The sequence below is a fragment of the Heteronotia binoei genome, chromosome 8, assembly GCF_032191835.1.
Source record: "Heteronotia binoei isolate CCM8104 ecotype False Entrance Well chromosome 8, APGP_CSIRO_Hbin_v1, whole genome shotgun sequence".
Classification (NCBI taxonomy): Eukaryota; Metazoa; Chordata; class Lepidosauria; order Squamata; family Gekkonidae; genus Heteronotia; species Heteronotia binoei.
Window position 1 is genome coordinate 84306814 of NC_083230.1, and position 18642 is coordinate 84325455.

An 18642-nucleotide genomic window follows, 5' to 3' on the forward strand; every position below is an offset into this window, starting at 1 on the left:
TTGCTTGGTCTTTTGGCCTCACATATTCCTCCCCTACCTTTCTTCATTTGGTATGTTCCATATACATTCCTGCTCAGTGGGGCTATGACTTCATGCTTTTGTCCCAAAAATACTCATGCCACAATAAATTGTTTAGTCTTTGAAATGTCACAGGACTCTGTTATTTATAGTGTACACAGTTTCTAATTAGACTGCATGATGTTTGAATGATTCCTGAATACATGGTTACATTTTTCAGCTTTCTTGTCTAGCCATGAAAGTGAAAAGGTGCCATTTAAACAAAAAGTCTGAAAACAGATTGACTTTTATTAGTAGCTGACCATTCAGACTGTAATCTCAAAACAGAAATATTTGAATTTTACCCAATTTAGACTATGCTCACCATTCATCCAATGATATTGGACCAGTACACAGTGGTTTCTTGCATTTAGATAAACTATTTGTTTATATCCTATTTGTGTTTCATAAAGGATTTCACAGTAGCATTCAGGTCTCCTAGACCTGCCTAACTTTAGCAGTTGTTATATCATGTGTATTGCGACATACCCTAGGACCCTGGGAAATCATGCATACGTGTAATGTTCTGTTGCAAGCTAATAACAGGTGCGCTATCAGTACATTTGATAATAGGAATCCCAAATTGCCTTCACATTAGAGATTCTTGGCATGAAAATAATTTGGTATGGACTCACACCCTCTAGCATGTACACACCCTTCCATTGCCTTTAGTGCAGGACTGCCCTCTTCACAAGCTTGCGCTGAACTCTGTCCCAGCTAGTTAGCCTGTGGTGGAGGCACAGAAATTGGAACCACTGAGAATTCCATAAATGGATTCAAACAGTGGAGGCTTTTCAGGCGTAAAGGAGGCTTCTCAGAGGTAAAGAATTGATACCATAACTACCTGCTTTCTGCAACACCCAGATGGACTTTATTTGAGGCACAGGAGAGGCAGCAGAAGGCTGAGGTGGTCAAGTGGACTAAGCTACTTCAGACTGCAAGTGGAGGATCACGTTTGGGAATACTTCCCTATGTCAAAACATCCCAGAAAGTAGGCAGGCTGCACAACAGGCAGCAACCCTGTTGTGCTAGTTTCCTGCTTTCTCTTGTAGTTTTTAATATGAATGTTCAAAGTTGGAATCACCACCGCAGTCATCCATCCAGTCCACAACCTTAAGTCTTTGCCATTCATAATCACTCTGCAGGTGAGCCATTTATACTCCATACACTGCCTAGATGAAAATCTACCCAGAACTGCCACTAAAGGACCCCGGACAAAAGATTCCCTCTGCCCTTCCCCTTACATCATGGTATGAAAACAAATCACATGACTTGCTACTTGTTTATGAATAGGCATTGAGGATCCACATATAGATTCCCTATTCCATTTATTTCCCACTTCCTGCCAAGGAGCTCGGGGTAATGTAATTGCCCATATTATCCTCACAACAATCCAATGAGGCAGACTAGGCTGAAATTAGTGACTGGTCCAAGGTCACACTCTCCCCTTTGCTTCAATAAAGGTTCTGCTGAATCTATAGCTGTAGTCCCACAGCATTTTAGAAGCTGCCTGAGCTCCCATGTTCCAACAGATTCCCCCTGCCCCATTCCTTCGCCTACAGGCCCTCAGCTTACCAAGTCATCCAGCGATATGACCATCTACCTAATGAACCATGCTTCTCTGCCTTCTGTATAAGTGCCTATCCTACCCATATTCCTTTGGCCAAATGTATGGTGTTATAAGAAAAACTCCCAATGCATTCTTTCTTCTCATAAGGTCTAGAGACAGTTTTACTTCTGCGCAAATATTATGCACCCAGCTTTACACAACTTAGCCTACAAAAAATCCCAGACCTCTTTAATTACACAATTCAACTTATTAATATGCTTTACTTGCATAAATATTGTATATCTTTATACCTACACACACATATAAAACAACAGTAAAGCCAAAAGTACACTTCAGTTTTCTTTCTTTTTAGATAATGCACTCACATTCTGTGTGAAGGGTCATTTTCACACTCACCTTAATCAGCAGCGACGACCTTCACCGCGCAGGATCTGCGCGGATTTCGCACTAATTGCCGCGGAGCACCCAGAAGAGCCGGAAAGTCCCGGCGCTTTTGCGGCGCAAACGGAAACCGCCAAAAACCAGTTTCTGTTTGCGCCGCAAAAGCGCCGGGACTTTCCGGCTCTTCTGGGTGCTCCGCGGCAATTAGTGCGAAATCCGCGCAGATCCTGCGCGGTGAAGAGGGTCGTCGCTGCTGATTAAGGTGAGTGCGAAAACGACCTATGTGTGTGGAACAGCAACATCTTTTTAAAGATGGCACCTGCTGGTTTCAGGTTCTAGAAGTTCTTAGGTTACAAATATTTAACCCTTTTAGGGTTAACTGAGAGCCAGTTTGGTGGAGTGGTTAAGTGCCCTGACTCTTATCTGGGAGAACTGGGTTTGATTCCCCACTCCTCCACTTGCACCTGCTGGAATGGCCTTGGGTCAGCCATAGCTTTCACAGTTGTCCTTGAAAGGGCAGCTGCTGTGAAAAGCTCTCTCAGCCCCACCGAGACTCTGAGATTCAGAGTATAGGGTGGGATATAAATCCAATATCTTCCTCTTCTTCTTAAATCTGCTGTGTGTTTAGTTCAGGGCACCTTTTAAAATTAATTTTGTAAAAATTAATGTAATGATTGACTTAAATGTTGCAGCCCTCAAAAACATTTCAAGTAATTAATTCCATAAACTAGACCACAAAGCTTAAAACCATTCTTCACAATGTTGTGTATTGTCAACTCAGGTTTGAGACATTGGGTGCAATCACACACATTAAATAATGCACTTTGCAGCTGGATTTTCACTGTGTAAAAATAAGAAAATCCACTTGCCAACAGTTGCCATGTGAATGCACCCATTGTTTCTTATACTAGAGGTAGTCTCACACATCTCAAATGACTAGCAATGTGTAACTAACAAATTGCATTGGTCCCACATAAAGAGCAGGGGGATATACATTCCTGTTTGCATCATAAGACACATGGGAAGCTTCATTTCCAATCAGACTGTGCAGAGTTGCTAGGGATTGCTTGTTCGCCTACACATTGCAATGCAATGTAAAAGCACAGCTGACTCCTATCTACACCGCATGTAGATGGCTTCCTGTACCATCCCTCATCTCACACTGGGAGCTTCACATATAACCTCAATCTCTGTACCCAGACAGGGGAACCATGTTGCCTTAGCAAGTCCCAGCACAATTAGGCAATCTGCACACGTAGGTCTGTTTCCCTGTGTAATCATTACACTTATTTCTATTAAAATAAGCACCTCTGCATGGGTATCTCAGGGATTCAATGTGCTCATTCTGTGCAGTGGCTCCCTGCATTACACAGGTGCCAGGCATTCTACCCAGGGTGCCCCGCTCCTGCTAAAATGGCCATTGTAGCACCAGCACAGACCAGACCCTGCAGTCAGCTTGGTACATCTGGTGTTTACCATGCAATAAAGGGGTAGCTGCTTTCACCCATAATCAAGCTATCTCCCTGCCATGTGCTTGCCTTGCCACATATACTCTAGAATGAAGCAGAAATCTGTTTGTAAACACACAATGAACACACCCCAGGGAGTAAAAGACAACCGGGGCTTCCTAGTGCATGTCCCTAGCGTGTTCACAAAGACACACATTTTATGCATTACAGAATCTAGCACTGCAAAGGTCCTTAGTTTACATAGGATCATCTTAGGCAAGGAATCAATCAGCCCTTCAGCTGAAACACACAACAGTTTGATGAGACTTTTTTTTTTGTCCAATTGTAAAGTGGAATAATGCTTTACTGGACCGCCATCTGGTGGTGATTTGTGTTGACTTTTCTTGAGGAAAGCTTTATTTCCCCAGCCTGACAGATGTCTAGATCCTTCATAATTCCCTAGGAAGGTGTTTTCATAGTTCAGGCACCAAACTTTGTTTTCTTTCACTCCTTTACTGGTGTAACATACATTTCCTGTTCCCCTTTACAGATCAGAATAGGAACTGGGCTCCTATTCAATTTGTGATATGTACAGATGAGCTTATCATTTTCAAATTTTATAATTTAAATACATTAAACAACAATAAAAGGAGGGGAAAGTCATTGTTTTTTACATTTTATTTTAAACCCTAAAATTACAAAGACAGCTAATCCTTCTTGCACAAAATTACACATACAAAATAAAATAGACAATCAGGTGTCAATCCTATGAGAATTTTCTTTGTTTATACAAGCATACTTTAAAAAAAATTAAGAATTGAAGTTTCCACTTGCCCCCTTGGAAAATTAAACCATCTCAGACCTAAGCAGTAATTGTACACAGCTTCAAAAAGCTACTTTAGTAGATTCAATATTGGCTACATTTCCATCACCTTCCACATTCATTCTTCCCACCCTTGGCCCAGATAGAAACCCAATGTTTCAAAAGTAAAGATTGCCAAGGAGGGGGCTGCACTGTAGACATGAGACTCTAAACACAAAAGCTGTGGATTAGGAACCAGCCACTGCAGGGCTGGGAAGCACTCAGAGAATCCCGTTACATGACTTCATGCGCTGCAGAGAAAGGACGGTTTTCAGAACACCTTCCTTAAGAGTTGTCAGGACTGACCTGGTGACCAGAGTCTAGAAATGAAGATGACACCTAGTTCTAATTTATTTGGGAGGAGAAAGGGAATTAAATATTCACACTATCCCCCTTCAGGGTGTTTCACCAACAGTTTTTTTAAAAACATAGAAAATCCAAATATTTGCAAAATTTTTCACTGATCTCACTTTTTAAAAATCTTCCAAAAATCACAGCACCCATTCCTCTTCCTCTGAATGAAGAAAGTCAATGGAAAGCTTAACCTCAACCCTTCCACCCCTTTTACCAGCACTAAAGAGAAACACACCATCCTGCATGTATTCAGAATTTTATTTGTTTAGGAAAGGCTAATTTTGTTCTTTAATAATTATGCTACAGTGTCACTGAAAGCTTCCAATGTGACAATGTTTCTCAAACCCTTCTTTTAAGTGGTGTTGGTCAAGAGGATCCATAATATGTATCCTTCTTAGCACATTATTTCTAAAATTCCTTCTACGCAATAGGAGCATATAGGATATTCATCCCCCCCTTATCCAATCTGTTCTTATCTCATGCCCAAAAACACAAGTAGATTGCATACCTGGGGGAAGAAGGGGAAAGGGAAGCAAGCTGAAGACAGATATCTTGTAACATTACAAATGAAAACAAAATGCAAACCCAAAATGGAGCTTTCCATACAGAAAAAAGTAATGGATTATTTAAACTATTGTAGGGAGGAAATAGTTCAGTCTTTATAAAGCTGCAATAGAAAGGCGTAGAGAATAAAGGAGAAATCTATTTACAGAATACAGGTCAAGAAGAATGTCCAAGAAAAGATCCCAAGTGTGTACTTCACTTTTTCTTGGCTGACTTCTTTGCACTGGACTTTGCTTTGGGTTTTGATGCTTTTGCCTTTTTAGGCTTTGATGCCTTCACTGGCTTGGCTTTGACAGTCTTTGGCTTCTTGGCTTTCTTTGGAGCAGCCACTGGCTTCTTTTTGGCTTTCTTTGCCGCAGGTTTGGGCTTCTTGGCTGGTGACTTGGCAGCAGCCTTTTTAGGCTTTGCTGCCTTCTTGGGCGTTGTAGCCTTCTTGACTTCCTTTTTGGCCTTCTTCACTGGGGCTTTCTTGGGCTCATCACCCTTAGCCAAGCGGAACGAGCCAGAGGCACCAACCCCTTTGGTCTGCTTCAGAACACCTGTTGTCACTAACCTTTTGATGGACAACTTGATTTGGGAGTCCGCATTCTCCCCCACTTTGTAATGGCTCTTGATATATTTCTGGATGGACTGACGGGAGGAGCCGACTCGGCTCTTTTCAGCCTGAATGGCAGCCACTATCATGTCAGAGTACTTGGGATGGTCTGTCGACTTCTTGGCCGCCTTGGAGCGCTTAGGTTTGGCAGCAGGTGCTGCAGCAGAGTTCTCAGTCATCTTGCCTTGCAATTTCCTTTTGGGAAGAGAAGCTGGTTGCTCAAGCCACCTGGCTTTTGGGCTGCTCCTGAACTTTCTCTAGGCACGTGGGGCACCTTCCCAACAGCCTCGTTGCAAAAGATCCAGCTGATGAAGCGGATGACACTCTCGCCACGACCCTCTTTGCAGCAGATGAAAACAGGAAGAAGCGGCAAAATCACCACCACTGAGCCGGCCAGATGCACACAAGTGGGATGTCAGCCCCTTTCCTGGCAGTTGGTGGCAGGGTGTGGCCAGGGCAGCTTTCCCAGGCAATAGCCCCTCGGGGCTGGCTGAAGGAGCTCTTGGCTGGGGCCTGTCAGCTTGTCAAGTCTCTTCTCTGGCCAAGTGCCCCGCTGTCAGGCTCTGGGGCCGCCTCGTCCCAGAACCCACCGCCTGCTCGCGCCTCTCCTCTGTCTGGGGCCGAATCCCCCACCTCTCGTGTCAGCCTCAGCTACGCTCCTGCCTCTGCCTCCTGCTCTGTGTCTGGCTCTCTAGGCAGCAGCCGGCTCATCCGGGTATTTAGCGCTCAGGCGCGGACCGCGGTGAGGACAGGGTTGCTGGCTGCCTGCTCAGGCCCCGAATGGCGCCTCGCCGCCGACATCTGTGTTTCTTCTGCCGCCTAAAGCGGCTTTTTCCTGCGTCTCCCGGCGGCTTCTGGGCTCCGCACCACCGCCGCCGGCTGCTCCGGTCCTTGATCTCTCGGGCCCCGCGGCCGGCTCCCCCTGCCGCCGTCGCCTGCCGGCTCAGGGCGCCCCAAACGGCGCTGGGTGCGAGTGGGGCGCAGCGACATTTCCCCTTTGCGCCCCCATAGCCAAGCAGCCGGAGGGAGCCTCGGCCGGGGCGAAGGCGAGGAGCAAGGGGCACCCCTGGGCCGCCCGGGGACCCTTCTCCCGGCTCTCTGGGCGCCCCATGAGCCGCGCAGGAGCCCCAGGAGCAGACCCCAACTAACACAGGGAGCCCCGAGCCAGGCGACGCTCAGCCCAGACCTGGCCGGGGAGGGGGGAAGGAGTGGCTCCCCCAAGGTTGGGGGGGTCCCTGGGGGGATCCCCGCTCCCCATCCCGTGCCCCCCCTCCAGCCGCCCCCTACTCCAAGCTCCAGCGCTTGCAAAAACTTTCCTTTTTGTTAGATGGGAAGTTTGCAGCCATCCCCTCCCCCAAGAAGCACCTGGCAGTTCCCTGTTTGGGGTTGGGGGCACATGGGTGGGGGAGACGGCCCTACCCTCCTTGGACTGAAGGGTGGGAAGGGCCAGGGAGAGAGCTTGCTTCTGTCACCCCCTTAGCACCCCAAAACACAACTCGCCGGCTGCAGTGGCTTCTCAATAATATGTATAAGGATAAGGAGGCATTGAGGAAAGGGGGGAACTCTGTCACCCCCAAAGCCTATTTATTCCTGAGTCCGGCATTGTCGCAAACACCCCAACATCCCCCGGACACACCTGTGCCCCTGCCCCCCCACGAATGATTTTGTACCCCACCAAAGAACTATGGAGATTTACGTTGGCTGTTTTGTTTCTTCTTGCATTTTTGAAGGTGGAGTCGTTTGTATTACTTAAAAAACACTTTCTCGTCAAAAGTTGTAGGGGAGGGGAGGGGGTGTCAAGGGGGGTGTCGAAGGGCAGTTGCACTAAACGGATGAACCCTAATTTTCCATTCTTGGGGGAGTGCTTAACTGTTGTTAGGAGATTAAATGTACGTGCCATCGCCATCTTGCTGGAAGAACTGAGGTTGTTTTTTCCCCTCTCTCTCCTCTTCTGATTTTGTTCTGAATTAAAATATTAATTAAAAGCGTCGTGGATGTGACATTAAAGATGCGAATCTGAAATCTGATGGCTCGTGGTACCGAATAACTCAGGAGAGGGAAAGTAAAAACGCTTCTGGAACACTTTTTAAAAAGAATTATTAAATCAACCTGGAATCCTAGCAACACGGAGAACACTAGCAGCAAAAATCCATACATTTTAACACTTCTGCACCCCACCCCATTGCACTTTAAGTAAAGAAAAAACATATATTTTTTAAAACCCTCTACTATAGGGTTTTGGTCTCTAGCTGTAGAACACGAATAATTAAACGAGTGTCAATGTCTTTGAATTGTCAACATCTTTAACATATTTATAATGGAGCCTAGAGTCCTTCCTTTTTTTAAAGAAATGGACAGGTGTTTGTGTATTGAGAAGTGAAAACACTAATTTAAATATGAAAGGGGGGAGCAAGTGACAGGATAGGGTTGTACCCAGCGGGAGACAGCTGCAGTCTTATCGTACCACTTAACAGTTTTGCAGCAGAAGTTAGTTTCAAAGTGAGATGCGGGAGGGAGGAGGGTCTCTCCACCCGGGTTCAGCTGTTTTGACTCCAAACTGCCCGGAAGAATTGCTGGCTTGCTTGTTTTTTGCCAGTAGGAAGATAAAGATGGGGTTCCGAGCTTGGTTAGGTTCTTCGGTATCAGGATTGCACAATACCCTGATATTTGCTATAGCATCTTGATGCGTGTGTGTTTATGATATTCAGCGGGGGATTTTTTTTAAAAAAATGTTTGGTAGGAAGAGTGGTAGAGAAAGATAACTTGCCCTTGTGTGTGTGTTGTCAAAAACTTTGTAATGGGAGAAATGGCCATGCTAACAAATTAAATCTTAAACTCAAAGACGTACCCCACCTTCTTAAATGAGGAAACGTGCATTGGGGGCATGGAAAGTTAGGGAAACAAATAATCACATCTGCATTTTTCTGAAACTTAATGATGGAAGTCTTTTACAGGAGCCAATTCACTAATGCGGTGGGCTTGTGTTGTTTTCGTACTGTGGGCTGAGGAAATAGCAATAATGAAATGTAAATGTGTCAAGTTATACGAGCACTGAGAAGAGATGAGAAGTATCCATCTAAGTTCCATTGACAAAGCAACGCCGTGCAAACTTCATTGACTATTCTGTGTTGACAGCAGTCATAGTTGCTTTGAAGAGCCTCTCATCCGTCAGCTAATTAATTCTTTAAGGGGGGGGGGGTAACAGTCGAGACAAACTAGCTTTCATCACTGACAGCCACCGTAGGATGCGTAGGATTGTGGGAAATGTAGTCAAGTGCACTGATGTGTTCTTTCCCGCTGACAACAACAAATCTAGGCATCGGTGTTTTTTGGTTGTTGCTGTTCGTAACTGCCATTGATTCATTAAATGCAGAGGGTGTCTATCTAGGTCTTCACTTCTTTGTATTATACAAGGAGTACCCTTTCGCTGTGTCGTCGCCCTATGCACACCCAAGTCTTACAGAGTTCCTAGGCAGGATTTCGTTTCCTTTGTTGTACTGATCGAAGCCACTAAGGGGTCCTCTTTCAAGATTTCTAATTGCATGTAGACTCTTCCTGTCTGTGGCTTACCGCAAAACTCATGCTTTTTACCTCGGATGTACCAATGATAAACATCAGTAGTGGTTTGCAAATGCATGCCGATGGTTTCAAAGCTATTTTTCATTTTATGGGGCAGGCTGCCTGTAAGAAGAAAATGGGGAGGGGGGGCAGAGACATTAATGTTTTGACCAGTCTTACATTGAGTAAGGTTTAAGGTGGATGTTATTTTAAAACTAAACTCGGCATTTTAATGCCTGCCTCCCCACCATTTAGGTTATTAGAGTTACTGTAATTGCAGATGTGGCAATTGAGGTGACCATTAAGGTGACCATTGGGGAGGGACGGTGGCTCAGTGGTAGAGCATCTGCTTGGGAAGCAGAAGGTCCCAGGTTCAATCCCTGGCATCTCCAAAAAAGGGTCCAGGCAAATAGGTGTGAAAAACCTCAGCTTGAGACCCTGGAGAGCCACTGCCAGTCTGAGAAGACAATACTGACTTTGATGGACCAAGGGTCTGGTTCAGTATAAGGCAGCTTCATATGTTCAAAAATACGATTTCCATACTCAGACAGTGAATCTGCAGTTATCCACCTATGATGATGCGTGACAGAATAGCTACCAATTATATAAAGCCCTTGTAAACTTCCTGAAGGTATGGGACCACCGGAGACACAGGGCTGCACCTGCGTCCACTAGAACCCTGATCTGATCTAGCAAAGCATTTAAGGTCCCTGAAGATCTTGATGCCTTTTCTAGGTCTCTCCTGCTGGTTTTCTTTAATCTCGGGCTGCTACTTTAAATGAGATTAAAATAATATGCATAGGCACAATAATACTGTTTGTTCTGCCTTATGTGTAAGTAGAGTTGCTAGCCTCCAGGTGGATCTCCTGAAATTACAGCTGGTCTCCAGACTTAAGAGATCACTTCCCAATAGTTTGTGTCATCATGGAGCTACAGCTCATTCATTTTTTTGTTCAGGACTTTAAACTGCTCTCTATCTGTATGTGTGTGTGTCTATATGTATATAGTCACCCTATATATATATAGCCCTGTGCAAGCACCAGTCATTTCCAATTCTGGGGTGATATCGCATTACAATGTTTTCACGGCAGACTTTTTTCACTGGGTGGTTTGCCATTGCCTTCCCCAGTCACCTACACTTCCCCACCAGCAAGCTGGGTACTCATTTTACCAACCTCGGAAGGTTGGAAGGCTGAGTCAACCTTGAGCCAGCTACCTGAACCCAGTTTCCACTGGAATCGAACTCAGGTCATGAGCAGAGAGTTTGACTGCAGTACTGCAGCTTTACCACTCTGTGCCACAGGGCTCTTAATATTTAAAGCACATCATATTTGTTATCCTGTATCCCTTATGATTCTTTCATTGTATTGCTATGTGCTTGGACAGGGACAATGCATGTAGATGTGGTGCGTGGAAGCTGGTACTACCCTCTATTTGTTACTGAGCATGCTGGCCCCATCTAGGCATGTTTTGCTACACCTACAAGCTGGATGCACACAGGATCTGCACCCCTGTGATAAGGAACTTTTTTTAAAAAAATCCAATCATGGGAAAAGTCTGCAAACATGCAACATCAGAGGGCTTTTGCAAATCCAAGTCTATGGATCTACCATCATCCATAGGCTTGTTAACTTCGTTAACTCCAAGAACTTGAAGTAGGACTTCCCTTTGCAGAACTTTTTATTTTTAGAAGAGATTGTATTTATGCCCTTCATTCAGAGTCTCAGAGGAGCTTACAATCTCCTTTCCTTCCTCTTCCCACAACAGGCACCCTGTAAGGTAGGTGGTGCTGAGAGAACTGTGACTGACCCAAGGTCACCCAGCAGCTGCACGTGGAAGAGCAGGGACTCAAACCCAGCTCTCCAGATTAGTCCACTGCTCTTAACTACACCACAGCTGATGTGCAGAGGTCCCCAATGTGGTGCTCGCCAAGCGTTTTAGAAAGTGTGCAGGGGTCAGGTGGGGCTTCATATGAACACATGAAGCTGCCTTATACTGAATCAGACCCTCGGTCCATCAGTCAGTATTGTCTACTCAGAATGGCAGCGGCTCTCCAGGGTCTCAAACTGAGGTTTTTCACTTGCCTGGACCCTTTTTAGTTGGACATGCTGGGGATTGAACCTGGGACCTTCTGCTTATCAAGCAGATACGCTACCACTAAGCCACTGTCCCTCCTCCTTCATTGGTCACTGGAAATTTGATTGGCTGTGCAGATTTTTAAAAATGTTGCTTTGGCAGCAACTGCTGCCACAGCACAAAATGTTCAGTGTGAATGAAGATAACCTGTGGCAGTGATTGTTGACTGGCTTTGTCTCCTGTGGCAGCCATTTTGTAGTTGTGCCCATCACAGTGTCAGAATTCCAAAGATGCTTGCAAGCTGGAAACGCTTGGGGACCCGTTATTAACTATGATATGGGAGACAAACATCCTTATAATCCCATACTCTGCAATGGAAGCTGCTTTGGATATTCATGGGCATTGTGCTCATATAAAGTGTGCTGAGGATAAAAGGGGGGCAACATTATCTGCTTCCCTTCCCTATATAGATTGTAGATACAGGGCTAGTAGTAGCTTGTGCAGCAGAAAAGCTTTAGAAAGCTCATCCTGCTGGCCACTGAGAACATGTCTGGATATTCTCTGACCACATTTATTCAAAGAAAACCACAGGATTCAGGATTGGGCACAATGTTAAGCATGTTGGTATTCCCAGCTTTCTTGTAATACAAAGACAAGTTACCAGCCCTTAGGAGTAAAGGCAGGCTCCCATATCTGATGCAGACTTCGTAGGGCTTTGTATTGACTTGCATAACTCCTTATACAAATAGATGCATGACACTCAAATATGACATTTTAAAGATGTGAGCATTTATGTCTCCTCCATAGAGGAAAGATTTTATTGTTATATTGTGCCCTAACAACCACCCCAGGAGGTGAGCTAGTCAGAAAGTAAATGGTTGATCATGACTTAAGAGACTGGGTGAGGGTTTCAGCCTTTGTCACACTAGTCTTAAACCCAGCCCTTCTACCCCTTCATGCATTTATGCCTCCCCCATGTTTACACACTAGCTTAAAAGATGTAATTTTGTAAATATATCTTGACTCTGATTACCCCCGTTACCTGAAATGAAGTACAAAGATGGGACATTTTTACATCTAAGTGTAAAAACTCAGGACAAAATTCTTCTAATAGAAAGCAAACATTACAGAAAAGAAAGTTAAAGCTGTGCAATGAATTCTATTGGGGGGATGGCTGAAGTTTAGTTTTCTCCTTTGCATTTTTGATCTGAATTAGACAGAGAGGAGTTTCAACAGCAGCCCCCAACAGGGAGCAAGAGTTATGCCGGGCAGCTGATGGAGCACCAACAGTTTTTGCCCATCCCCACTATCCAAGCTTACACTTATCACCATTCAGCACTTGTGAAGGATGAGTGTCTAGTCAGGACTGGCATAATGTAGAAGCAGTGAGCCAAAAAAGCCCAGTTCAAACTTCACCACAACCATCCACTCATTTGGAGCTTTAGGCAAGCTGCAGACCCCATTCTATAACACAGCTATAAAAAGGTCAGTTGGTAATAAAGGGCAATAGTGTGTCTGTTATGCAACAGCAGTAGACCCCACAACAGCAAAATCCAGGATTTATTATAGGGTTCTCATTTTAAGAAAGTGTGACTACTTCTGTGCTCCCCCCCCAACCCCACAAACAAGCAACATCACTTTTGAATAGCTGAAGGTTTTTATTAAGTTATACAATAGTAACTGTGCAGAGAGAAGCAGCCGCCTTCATTGTTTGGCTCTGGCGACGTCAGCAATGAAGTCCTCCCCTGCCCCACCCAAGGAATACACAGGTAGAAGATGCACTTCTGGAATGCTATAGAAAGGGGCTGGCTTTGTAGTGGGATGCACAGAAGTCTCACTGGCATAGAAAATCTGCCTGTGTTTCTAGTACATTAATATAAATAGCCTGCCCCCAAAACTTTTAACAGCAACAACAAAAAAAAGAGAATCAACACAACACAAAACTGTACAGTCCCTGGTCTCCAGAAAAAGCTGGTGCTTCAGAGAAAACCATCAGGATCATGTTCCTCCAGCACAGTGCCTCTCAAAATATGTTCCCACCCTTGGATCAACACTATCCATTGGGGTGGGGGTGGGGTATCTGGAGAGAACTGCAAGAGGGATCAATTGTTACTGCAAGGCGGCAAAGATCTGGCTCACTTCTCTGGTCAACTGCTAGTTAAAAACACGGTATAGATTTTAAAATGTAACACCCTCCCCAAAACTATATAAAATATATTTTCACATATAAAATCCCCAAAGAAGGTGCAAACAGTAGGATCCAGCCCAAACACGTTCGGATGTGCAGGTGCATGTGATGGATATTCACTGATGGGAGTCTTGGTCCAGCTTCCCGGAAGGGAACATCCATGAACAACATAGAGCCTCCAAGGTGAGGGATGTAATGCCAGCTAACCTAAGGAGAGCAAGGAACAAATGTAACACCTGAAAAGCACAGAGATATGTATTGCTTGGGAGATAGATGATGCACAAAGCCTTATAAAGCAAGGGTGTATATAACCTGTTTTAGAACTAGAGTTGTGTTTTGAAGGGATACAGATGGAAACGTGGGAAAAATATTTCAAGATTTAATGAGCACACAGTGCAGAAATCTGAGAAAAAATATTCCAGTTTCTAGATACTAATATCAGATCTTTAGAAACCTAGATCCCATGAGGCTTTGGATTTTTTTTCTAGCCTTGCTCATACCCCTAGACTGGTTTAGACTTGACATAAAAATCCAGACTTAGGCTGTGATCACACACTAAATAATGCACTTTCAATCCACTTTCCAACTTTATTTTACTGTGTGAACCGGCAAAATCCAGTTGGAAAATGCATTGAAAGTGGACTGAAAGTGCATTATTTAGTGTGTGTGATACCAGCCTAACCCTGAATACTGCGGTGGGCCAAGCAATGTATAGACGACAGCTGTGGTATGAGCTTCCCAAGTTTTGCTCCTTTTGCCTAGTTGCAAAAACAAGTAAGCTACAGGGCACCAGCTGCAGCAAGTGGGCATTTTGGGCTGAGACTCTTGAGAAATAACCAAATGGAGGTTACACTAACATAAATACATGGGAATCAGCCAGTCACAAGGGCACACATCCAGGATGCCTACACATTGCTGTAATCTGAATGTTTGCCACAGAACCATTAAGGAGGGGGGAAAAAAACACATGCATGGTATCATAAAGAAACAAAATGGTTGGCCCTGAGAGGCCATGGACCAAAACTCAGTTTGCCTGCATTTCCCCTCCTTTAAAAAAAGAAAAATCCAAGGCAGACAGATGCTGCTGCCAGGTAAAGGACATCCCCTTGGAACCTCCGCCTGAAGCAAAGGCTTCACGTTGTTTTATGGAAATATCAGCCTTGATCCCTGGCAAGCAGCAGAGTGCTCGACAGGCGGCCCTCTCTCCTCCTTAAGCACCCCCCAACCCCCCTCCCCCTCAAGTGCAGGCAGCCTCTCAAATTATTCTCTCTCCTGCTTACTGGCTGGCTTGGCTTTCTACAAGGCACAGCAGACTCTCTCTTCTACTTGCCAATGCTGTTGTGCAGTGTCTCCTTCTCTTGTAGGGCTGCCATGGCCAGGCGCAAATGCTCCTTCAGCTGCTCAATCTCTCGCTCTGACCGCCGCTTGATGTAGTTCAGCTCCACGTAGACATCTTGGTATTTCCCAGAGGCAAACCTCTTATCCTGCATGGGGACGGGAGTGGGGGATGGAAGTACCACAGTGTGAGTGGCATTTAGTCCACTACGGGGGAAAGCCTGGACTCATGAAGACAAGCTGCTCAGCCCTGCCTTCCCTCACTCTGGTCTAGGATATGGGGGAGGGGGGGGGGAGAAGAGAATATTCTAGCCTAGGAAAAAAGGACTAAGACTTATTGGATGTTAGAATTTTTTTATTACTGCTTTTCAGTGTCCTGCCTGCTGACTTATTGTATTTTGGGTCCCCTTTGGCAGGAGAAAGGTGGGAGAGAAGCATTTCAAGATAAAATAAAGTGCAGAGAATAAGCTTGAGTGTTCTACAATATATCCAAACCCACTCACAATACAGGCAGGAGGACTGCAGAAGCTGAATGGGAAAATAGGGGCAGATAGCATGACAGGGGTTTGTGTGAGATCTTTCTGAACACTCCTCTACGCAGTTCTGCTGCAACAGTCTAGCTCAAGGGTGCAAACTGTGGATTGGGAACCACATGTGGTTCTTTCACACATATTATGTGGCTCTCAAAGCCCCTACCACCCTGTTGGTTGGCTTGGAGAATGCATTTAAAGTTAACGTTGCTTTCTTCCCCCCTCTCCCCATCTATTTGCCTTCTTTCCTTCCTTGCAACTCTCAAAACACCTGACGTTCATGTCTTGTGGCTCTCAAACATCTGATGTTTATTCTATGTGGCTCATACATTAAGCAAGTCTGGCTACCCCAGGTCTAGCTGGAATGCTAGTTGATCATCAGAAGCAATAAGCCTAACAACTCCTAGACAATGTATAGCTCCCTAACCCTTTTTCTATTTTCCTAGAGTCAATGCCTTTGGACCCTCTGGACCTCTGGTGGGCTGAGAAAAAATGGAAAGTGAGGCATGCACTACTTTTGAGCTGAGAAACAGATCAATTACCGACCACAATATCAGACACAAGAAGAGCCCTGTTGGATCAGACCAGTGGTTTATCTAGTCCAGCATCCTGTTTCACATAGTGACCGACCAGTTGCCCTATAGGACAGTGGTGGCGAACCTATGGCATGGGTGCCAGAGGTGGCACTCGGAGCCCTCTCTGTGGGCACGCACGCTCCCTCGTCCCCCCCCCCCCATGCATGAGGCTCTGGAGTCATATCTCATTGAAGATCCTCCTCTCCCCAGACTCAGGCTCCTTCCCCCAAATCTCCAGGTATTTCCCAACCCAAACCTGGCAACCCTAACTGGGCCTCTTTCAGAAAGAACAGGGCACTCTATCCTTTTTGAGCTCATGAGCACCTTTGGAATTCTGACGTGTGTGTGTGGGGGGGGGTGCAACCACAATGCAGCCCCAAGCACCACACACAGAGGAAAATCCTTGCAGGTGTTCCTGCAGTTTTAGGGAGGGAGTTAGATGGGACTCACTAGGGCAGGGGTGGCCAAACTTGCTTAACATAAGAGCCACATAGAATAAATGTCACATGTGTGAGAGCTACCAGACATGAAGGTCAGATGTCTGAGAGAAGGAAGGAAGGAAAATAGGTGGAGAGAGAGAGGTGGAAAGAAAGCAACTTGAACTTTAAATGCATTCTCCAAGCCACTGGCTGGCATGGCTTGAAGAAGTGGTTTAAAGAGACAAATGCCTTCTCTGGTGGGGACTTCAGGAGCCACACGATGTGTGTGAAACAGCCACATGTGGCTCCCGAGCCATAGTTTGGCCACCCCTGCACTAGAGAGATGGGTATAAGGCAGCTTCACGTTTTCATGTGGCCAAGACCTGGCTGCATTTCATATTTCAAAACTGTTGTGGCACGGTCCAAGCCGAAGGGAAGAAGAGAACATGGGTGTGTGGGGATGGGAGGGGGGAGGAGAGATCAGGACCTTGAATCGAGCACATTTTTTTGAAGGGATGTGGGTTTATTACAGGAAATGTTGGATCCCACTAATCTGGCAGAAACAGCAGCTGGGATCACCTCTGGTTTAGGAGTGGTAAGGGAGGAACTGCAGGCTTCCTTGCTTTCAAATACGATGCTTCTGACAGCAGTATCTGAGCAGAGCTCTTTCAAGCTACAGGGACTATAAGGCAAATTGTTGATAAACTGTTTTTGAACTGTTGCACTGCTATTCTGGTTTTCCAGAGCATCCCTGACAAGTGTTTGTCCAGCCGCTGCTTAACGACCGCCAGTGAGGGGTTTGAATGCACTGTTGAACAACTCTTACTGTTAATAAGTTTTTCCTATGCCAGTCCTCTCCTCTGCTGCCAGCAGTAACAGCTCCCTGCCCTCCTCTAAATGGCAGCCCTTCTAATACTTCAAAAGAGCAATCATGTCTCCCCCCTCAACCTCCTCTTCTCCAGACTGAATATCCCTAAGTCCCTTAGCCTTTCCTCATTGGCCTTGCTCTCCATGGTTTCTCGGAAGTAATCTACAGTGAGTACTGTGGCACCTACTCTCTACACATGCATAGGATTGCAGTTTTAGTTTAAAGAAAGAAGAAGATATTGGATTTATATCCCACCCTTCACTCTGAATCTCAGGGTCTCAGAACAGCTCACAATCTCCTTTGTCTTCCTTCCCCACAACAGACACCCTGTGAAGTAGGTGGGGCTGAGAGAAGCTCTCCCAGAAGCTGCCCTTTCAGGGACAGCTCTGTGACAGCTATGGCTGACCCAAGGCCATTCCAGCAGCTGAAAGTGGAGGAGTGGGGAATCAAACTTGGTTCTCCCAGATAAGAGTCTACGCACTTAACCTCTTCACCAAACTGGCCCTCCTTTCTCACATCAGACTTTCTAGTTAATACTATTCAGACTATCCCTGAAGTTTCCAAGGGTAGCCGTGCTGGTCCATAGCAGAACAACTAGATTCAAGCCCAGGAGCACCTTAGAGACCAACAAGATTTGAGGGAGGGGGCACAAGCTTTCCAGCATTAGAGCTCCTTCGATTAGATAAAAGGAACTTTGACTCTAAAAAATCTTGTTCTCTAAGATGCTGCTGGACTCAGATTTAGCCATATAAATCAGTTGACTCCTTTCATCAACTTAATTTATTAACTAACATCATGTATCCCCTGCCTTCCTCCCCAAAAGGACACTGAAATGGTCTGACACACTCTCCCCTTCTCTTTTATCCTCACAACGAACCTATGAGGTGGGTTAACTCAGAGTATATTACTGGTCCAAGGTTTCTCAGCAAGCTGCCAGGACAGAGTGGGAAGATGAATCAGGACCTCCCAGATATGATTTGGACACTCTAACCACCAGCTCCTACTAAACACACTATATTTTAATGTATTCTTTTTTCCTAATGGCAAACTAGAATGATGCTTATAATGTATGCTACATGCTTAAAAGTAAATTAGGTGAACAAGAGCACCTCTGGGAAAGGCATGTTCTCAGTTCAACCCAGACTTGCAAGTTGCAGAGCAATGAACAGCCTCCATTTATTGCCTTATGACACTCTCACTATCATTTCCCCCTTCTGACATGATGCTATTTTGTTGGTTTCCTAAGCAAATGCTATCCAGAC

General features: G+C 45.3%; 2 protein-coding genes across 2 annotated transcripts in view; both read right to left on the minus strand.

Moving 5' to 3' along the window:
• Window positions 1–4283: 4283 nt before the first annotated feature.
• Window positions 4284–6537, minus strand: LOC132576385 (histone H1.0). Its single transcript, XM_060245482.1, has one exon. The coding sequence runs from the start codon at window positions 6008–6010 to the stop codon at window positions 5432–5434; it is 579 nt and encodes a 192-aa protein (XP_060101465.1). The 5' UTR covers window positions 6011–6537; the 3' UTR covers window positions 4284–5431.
• Window positions 6538–14919: 8382 nt separating this feature from the next.
• The window catches only part of TRIOBP (TRIO and F-actin binding protein), a 67361-nt gene continuing 63638 nt past the window's right edge, over window positions 14920–18642 (minus strand). The window contains exon 21 of the mRNA XM_060245483.1: window positions 14920–15137. Coding sequence (XP_060101466.1) covers window positions 14976–15137 — 162 coding nt within the window. The 3' untranslated portion in view covers window positions 14920–14975. The remainder of the gene's footprint in view (window positions 15138–18642) is intronic.